General features: G+C 44.9%; 1 protein-coding gene across 1 annotated transcript in view; it reads right to left on the reverse strand.

The window, feature by feature from the left end:
- Window positions 1–8,124, reverse strand: part of LOC118329649 (echinoderm microtubule-associated protein-like 6) — a 90,927-nt gene that overhangs the window by 4,398 nt on the left and 78,405 nt on the right. The window contains exon 38 of the mRNA XM_035663878.1: window positions 486–643. Coding sequence (XP_035519771.1) covers window positions 486–643 — 158 coding nt within the window. The remainder of the gene's footprint in view (window positions 1–485; window positions 644–8,124) is intronic.

Consider the following 8,124-nt stretch of genomic DNA (forward strand, 5'->3'; position numbering starts at 1 on the left):
ATATGTACACGTTCAGCAAAGCCTTGGGTGCACGGAGACGGTCCAGCCTATGGCATTAATGTCACAAAGGACGTTCCTGTGGGTATTATAACGGTTGAAATGTGATAGTTTGGGACAGTTTCATTTGTAGGAAACATTACTGGAAGCATAAAAATTACATATTTTTTTAAAGGATGAAAGGTGACTGTTAACCTATGTAGGGAGGTGGCAGTTTGGCCACTGGAGAGTGGGGCACAGTCGCAGCTTACCCATGACAACATATGTACACATCCTACACAGTGTACACACAGTGGTTTTTATTTGATTAAATTAGATTGTTTTATTGTTAGAGTTAGAAGGACAGGGAAACAGAGGGACTTTCAAAATGTGACAAACTAATTAATTTGAAGTGTATTAAGCTCAATGATAAAAGTAATTAATGTTATGATGTTTGGAATCCGTTGTTTGACAGATTTTCACTTGAGCTACAATCCGCTGTCACTCACGGCCTCTCCTTCCCGCCGGTGACGATGAGTCCGTCTCTCAGCGTGGTGTACATGGTGAAGACTGGTCCGGTGTGAGCCTTCGCTACCACCCTCAGCAGGTAGTGATCCCGCCACACGTAAACGTCCCCGTTAATGGCTCCAGTGAACGTTAAGTTGTTCTGCAAACACACATTTAGGAAGAAGAAGTTACCGCTTACAGAATTATACTCATCTCTGTTTTTAGGTGAGTGAAAACCTAATAATCACATTTCCATATCAAGAAATATTTGTTGTACTTTCCAGATAAAATAACAGAACTGAAGGAAATACTCTCTTGTTTGGATGCTGCTTATTATGTCTTTAAGTTGGTTGAAGAGAGAGATAATGTAGAGCGAGCTAGATTGTCTATCAACAAGAGAGTGAGGGAGACTGCTGGGTGAGCTACAAAGGCTTTTAATGAAAGAGAGAGAGCGGTGCACTGTGCTGTTAATTAAGGCAGCATTCATGGTCTTCAGTGTAATACAGAGACAATCAAGAAAGGCGTGACGACCCACTCCACCCTGTCTTCCTGTTCCTGGTTGTGTGGCTCGTCTTGTCTTTTTGTGCAGGTACTTTAAGTGGGCGTGGCAGAGGGTCGTCAGCAAATTAGACACACCTGAGGCCTGTGTGCCATGTTTAAAAAACCCTCTGGGAGCTCAGTCACTCTCTCTCTTTTCCCTGAGACAACATAACTGTTGATTGTGTTGCTGCATCTTATTACAACACAGTACTCACACACTTCTCCACTCATGCACTCACTCACTTACTCCACTGAGCCTACTGATTTCACATACTACTGTTAGTTTAGTTTAAGTAATGTTTCCTCAATAAATAATTTGTTAATTGGCTTTTATCATGGCTGTATGGCCCGGTTTGTGACAAGTGGGGGCTCGTCGGTTCAAATTTGATTTGTTTGTGGCCATTATTTGGTACGCTGATTGATATTTGTTTGCAAGTGCATTGGTTTTGGCTGAGCCGTATGTTAAATTTGGCACAGTCTTTGTTTGGGGAGATGCATATTTGGTTAAGATTTGGTTGATTTTATGTTTCAGTCAGGGGGAGTTTGGTCCTGCAGTTAGCAGGTGTTGCCATTAGTAGGCAGTTAGGAGCTAGCAGAAGTGATTGTTTGGTCCTCTAGTGTGGTATGTTTTGGCTTCTGTGGAGTTTCCCTGTTCAGGTATTAGCAACATGGTCCATTTGGGCTTGTTGATTTATTTTTTTAGTTTGTTATTTTCTGTGTGGTGTGCGGTCAGAGCAGTTGTCTCGGGGACACATCCATAGCTTTCAGGTGAATAACCAGCTTGCTGGTTGCCTCACCAGGCTATTGGTTTAAGTGTTTAAATAGCCCACCGCTAATCTTCATGAAGACTAGGGTTCAGTGAGATAGCTTAGTTTTTGGATAGGCAGTTTAGGTAGAGGGGGACTTCCACATTAGTTTTGGGGACACCATTAGTGTCTCGTTTGTGCACTAGTTGACTTATGCAATGCTTTCTGTTGGTTCTTGTGTTTTCTTNNGTTAAAGGAGTCAGATCTGCCCACCAATATTGACAATAATAAAATAAAAATTTAATAAAATCAGGCAATGTCAGGTTAATTATTAATTACTAAAATTAACATTTAAGTACACAATAAAAAAATAAACATTTCCCTTTCCAAAATAACTAAACAGTTCAGGTCAGTTTCTACCTGTGAGTATCAATGCTTTACAATCCAGATACAGTGACTATAATTTATACAAGACAGACCAGAAACAATGTATTGACCCGGTGATTATGACCCAGACATTATTTAAAAAAACTTAACAAGTTCTTTTTAATTAAAACACACAACTCTTTTCTTTTTTTTAATTCATTTTGTGGCATCTGAATCAATCGCTGCTCTTTAAGGACACCGTTTTAAATGTAGTGAGAACACGAGTTGAGTATAGTTGTATTATATAAGTTCTATGAATAATGCATCACAAACAAAACACTACATTAAAAGGTTGTTTTAGGTGATACACTTTACAATGTGTTGCAGGACAAAATGTGACCAGTGAGGATTCTGAACTACTTTGTGTTCCAGACTTGCCCCAATAGTCTGTTATTGATGGACAGACATTTGACGTTGAGTATGGGGATTTTGTTTCTGGAAATACTGATGTAGTGGCAGGTGATCTGATTGATGCTGGCGTATACACCAGTCTTACAACTGGATTAGAAAATGTGTTTATTAAATATGAAATTTTCTGACATTGTGTGAAAATGCATGCACAATCATTAGTCAAGGTAGCCGTTTTGCTGTGGTTGACTCGCATGCGTGCAGTGTGGATGGGATGGTGAATGGGAAAAGGAAGAGTGTTGTGTATTTCACTTGCCTAGATGATGCATTTGATCACATCTGCAAATTTGCAACAGCATTAAAACTTTAAGATTTCTCGTGTTTGTGTAATCCAGAAGTCCAGTTAGAGCCAGTAATTTATCCAGTCCAAAGGTAGTAGTAGAAAGCAGGGGAAGTCAGTTGGGTTGTAGTTTACCTGTTCAGCCAACAGTTGGCTGCACCAACAGTTAGACAAGTATTAAGCGTAAAATTTCAAGGAGTGTATCTTCATCAAAGAAGTTAAACAGCGATTTTGCTGCAGTTAATTCAGATGTTTTTGTAGGTGACGTTACGAGTAAAGGACTCCAGTTTAAGTTGTAGAAACTTTGTGCAAACAGTTAAATGTTGACTCAGAAAGTAGATTTAGTTTCTACACAAGTTGGTCTGTTGGGTGCTCCTTGTCTGAAGGAGAAAATAGTTGGTGATGGTAACTGTTTCTTTAGAGCAGTTAGTCAGGCTGTGTGTGTGGTACACAGAAGTATCACAGGAAAATTAGACTTGCTGTAGTTAAGCATTTGAAAGCCAATGGTGGTATTTTGAGAACTGAGTATTCTTCAATGGAGGAATATCCTCAGTGTGTACAAAATGGCATTGTGGTAGTTGGGCCACTGAAGGTGAGAGATTCAAAGCGGCAGCAAATTTTTTGGGAGTAAGTATTATTCAGCTTACTGTGACATCCGCTGCTGAATAATAGTGTGTAGAGTACAGACCGTTGTCGATATTCAGGAATTTGTTTAATATTTCAGGATTTTATTGTTATAGCGCAATTTCATAAACAACAGTTATCTCAGGACACTTTTCAAATAGAGGCAGGTTAACGGAAACTCCTTTAACATTTTACAGAGCCAACGATACACCATGAGCAAACAATTTGGGCGACGAGGGCAAGGAAAAACTGCCCTTTTAACCAGGCAGAAACTAGGACAGACCCTTCGGCTCTAGGTGGGTGGTCATGCTGCCTTGAACCGCTTGGGGGAAAGAGAGAGGAAGAACAGAGAGAGACAGACAGATGTACAGCAACAACGTAGCAACACTACATTAATAGTAGTGACCGATGACGATCATGAAAAAGACGATGACAGCAGCAACGATTGGGGGACCAGCGAGAGCGACCCAAACAGTAACAACAGTAACTGTAGCAATAATAATACTTAATAATAATGTAGTGGTACGAGGCACTTGTACCTGTATCCAACGCGGAGGTCGCTTCACTGTTCATCCCTGGCTTATCAGCCAAATCATGGTTCATGCGAAGGGATAAAAGTAAGGCTGTTCCCTCTCCTGCCCCCCTTTTTCCCTCGCTTCCTGCCTCTTCGGCCCTTCCGCTTCCGGGTCGTTGCGTTTGCCGCTCACACTCATCCGCACAGGTAGGCCGCACCTTAGCGTGCATGTAGTTGTTTTTGTCTGCGGCTCATTTTTACTCACCGGTAAAACGTATCTTAATAGAGCCGGCGTCCGTCCGTTTTGGCCGAGGCGATCCCTGGGGCTGGTTACCCTGCGCCGCCACCGGAGCATAGGTGAAGTCATGGTGAACTCCGTTTTGTTAATAACAGTTAGGCCAGGTGCTAAGCCCTTGTCCGTTCCCCTCTTCCCCCTAACCAGTCTGCGGTCGCATGATGCATGGTGCTGTTTCTCCTGCTGCAGATCCTCTCACCTCTCAACCTCTTTGGGAAGGGACGCTAATTAACCGGACTGAGAACCGGAAAGTCTACGGACTTAAAGCTAAATAAGAGGCCTTGAGTAATACGGCTAATTAGCCACGGCTACTTTGTCACCGCTGCTTCGCGCCGGCCTGCTACCTTGTTACTCTGCGGCTTTCAGCTACCTTGCTGGCCTGTTGGGTCCTGTCGGCTGCCTCCGGCCAACTTGCTTCCATGTTTGACCGTTTTCCCGCGCTGCTGTGCGTTGTGCGTGTGTTCTGTGGCTGTTGCTCCTGGGCGTGCTACGAGCTGCTCAAGCCTATCAGTCACGGACTGTGCGTGTGCGTCTGTTAGGTAATCCTGTCATGGTGTGGGTAGGTTTGTTTGTTAGTTTGTTATTTATTTTATTTTTTATTTATTTGATTAACGTAGCATTTTTGAGGGTTATTTTCTAGTTTGTTGCTTATTTGTTTTGGGCTATTTGGTTCTGTTGGGAGTTTTATTGCATTATTTAGTTTTCCCTTTTGGGAGGGTAAATTTCCTAATTTGAGTCCTCTATTTGTGTTTCAACTGATATTGTGGTTCTGTTGGAGTTTAAGACTCTGGCCAGAGACTCTTTAGTTTTCCTTTTGTTGTTTGGTGAAGTTCATTCAAATTCAATTTTTCAGTTTATTAATTGATTATTTTTCTGTTTGGTTCTGTCCTGAAATATTGTTTGCTTTTCTTTGATTGTGAGCCCTCTTTAATTGTGTCTCTTGTTCCCCCTATAGAGCTGAAGGCTGACGGTGGTGGTGGCTCTCCCGGGTGGTGGTGGTCCCTTGAAGTGTGTGTGTTCCCCGTTCTAAGATTTCCTTGTGTGCACATCACGTTTTCTTGGTTTGTGACTGGGTGTTTTTCATTTCGGACGTCACTTCCCTGGTTAATCCTCCCTCCGGCCGTAGCCTCAGCCTGCAACCCCCCTTTTTTCAGTGGGCTCCTTAAATGTGCCATAACCCTGCTTTTTTAAAGAATAAAGTACATGTATAAATGAACTCCGTCTCTTGCCTCCCTGAGTAAGACGAACCTAAGTGTCTTTTTTTTCCAAAAGGTGATAACTGACCTTAGTACGGGTCCTTGGGCCCTATCCCCAGGTGGGCGTTGTCGGTATAAGAGAAATAAAAGATCTGTTTAATTAATATAATCACCCTCGTGTCGCACAAATCTGGCGTTGTCGGAGGATCTATCCAGTGGAGGTGAAGAACGTGTGTTCTGTGTTTTTCTTTTCTTTTTGTGTCTTTTTGGGTTTACCAGATTACCAGTGTGTGAGTGTTGAATGAATGGCAGCTAAAGGCGAACCACGGTAGTCATTGTCTTTTTGGTAGCCGTAGCATTAGCATTTAACAACTTAGTTGTAGCTTTAAGAAAATGAGGGAGAGCTAGAGTTGAAGGGATTTGGTGGCGCAGGTTAAGGGCAGAGAATGAAGTTGCACAGGAGCAGGCTGCGGCCGGCCTGTTCCTAGTGCTGCCCTTGCATTCTGCTGAACCCCTCCCAGCACCATCCACTCTACCGCTCCTGTAACAGAAGCGACTTGGTCTTTTCTACCCCGAGATAGGAAGTGATCCAGTGTTTAGGTGTAAAGTCGTGTATAGATAAGGGAGTGGATGAGGAGGCTCAAGCTCTGAGGCTCGCCACCTGTCCTCATTCGATCAGCGTTCTTTCTGTTTTGACCACTAGAGGGAGAGGCCGTGAAGAAATAAAATATCGTCCGGCCACAGATAGAAGTGCTCCAGCCAAAATTATTGCGGTTTTGCGAGAGCTGTATGGTTGTTCCGACTCGTACATTGCTTTACAGGAGGCATTTTTCTCACGGCGACAGCAAGAGGGGGAGACCCTTCAAGAGTTCTCTTCTTGCGTTAATGAGTTTAATGTCTGCGGTAAAACAAAGGCTCCAAGTGACATGCCAAATGCAGACGTTTTGTCGCGATAAATTTATTGAGAAATGTCATTGATGGTTCTCTTCGCCGAGACTAAAACAACTTACACGAGGCACCTACAGTCCTCTGTTGGATGTAGGGCGGAGGCGATTAGGTGGGAACGAGAGGGATTGCCAGGGGGTTGTGCGGGCCCGAGCCACTCAGTTTCCTTTGATGATGGGCCTGCAGTGCGGTGTTCAACTGCTTCGCCGGTGGCCTATTCCACCCCAGACTTCAGAGCTGCAAGATGTGAAACAGATGTTGAAGCTCCAACAGAACCAGCTTAACGTTCACAGATAATCTTGCCCAGCTGCAGGTCAATCAGCAGCGTAACCATTCTCTTTACCGTGGTCCGGTATATTCTGCCGGTGGTGCCAAGCAGCCTGGCCACTTTGCAGGAATGCAGAGGGGAAAACGTCCCCCTCCACCTTCAGTGTCTGCTTCTTCGCTGGCAGCCTCTCGCAAGGGCCCGGCTCAGCATCCGGGAAACTAATGCGCCCGTCGAACTGCAGAGCCAAAGTTCAGGGGAGCTGCCACTGCTCACCAAGTTGTTAAGGGATGGGGAAGCCGACTTAATGCTAATTCAGTGCTTGTCCACATTTGGATGTGGTTATGGGTGTCAGGTTCCTTGTTTAGTGGACACTGGGTCCCAATGGTGTCCACTATCAGAGAAAAGCTTTTTCCGGCAACACTTTGAGACTTGGGACAGGAGAAACTTCAGTCTTTGCCAATTTGCTTCAGCTTCAGCGCCAATGGACTGCCATCCGTACCTTGGCTACTTGGGCTTGAATCAGAGCTCTTGTAAGACTTGCTAAGGGTGTGGGCTACTGGTCGTCAGGGATCCTCAGCTGATTCATCTCCTCCTTCCCCGGGTGTCTTAGGGATGAACATTTACGGAAGATGTTATAGCACCTTGTTTGGGCAAACATGGCTCTGCCCTGTTCAATCTGCCCACAGTCACAGAGCACCAAAGTCTGTGGTGCAGGCACTGCAGAGATGCCATCTCCTGGCTCCCCCTTCTGATTTCATTGGCAAGGTCAAGACTCGAGGCAAAGAAAGCTTGCCGTATCTTCGTGGCAGCCATGCAGCTCGTTTCCAGCCACCTGTTCTACCAAGCATTCTGGGACCACTGTGCTCTTTTGAACCCTCAGATCGGGGCCTTCCTGCTGGTCTCCTGACTCCCAGCGCTGGTTCAAGTTGAGGGAGGTACGGTGTACATACCTGTTGTCAACGTGGGTACTTCTGATGTGTTGCTGTACCCCCGTACAGAGGTTGGGTGTTTTGCGTGAGTTTGTGTGGTGAGCTTACCTTCTGGGGTTAAAGAAGGTTCCATCTTACCTGGCACTGTGCCACCCAGACTGTGGTTTTCACGCTGCAGGATCAATAGAATGGCCAGGCCTGATCTTTGCCGCTTTTGTCGCAATGAAGAGGTCCAGAAGGAAGCCCGTCTGCTTCTTTGGAAATACGCCTTCTGTCTTTTCTTCTCACCGACGGCATGGCATCTGGGTTGCACCAACCTGATAGGCATTGAAATCCCGCTTCTTGACGACACTCCCGTACCGGCAGCGCTACAGGCGCATTCCTCCAATCGGAATATGATGTGGTTAAGAGCATATCAACCCAACTGCTTGAAGCGGCAGGTCATGCCGAGAGAAGCCTGCAGCGTTTGC

This window comes from Morone saxatilis, unplaced genomic scaffold (genome assembly GCF_004916995.1).
Source record: "Morone saxatilis isolate NCDOM2014 unplaced genomic scaffold, NCSU_SB_2.0 Contig19, whole genome shotgun sequence".
NCBI classification, from domain to species: Eukaryota; Metazoa; Chordata; class Actinopteri; family Moronidae; genus Morone; species Morone saxatilis.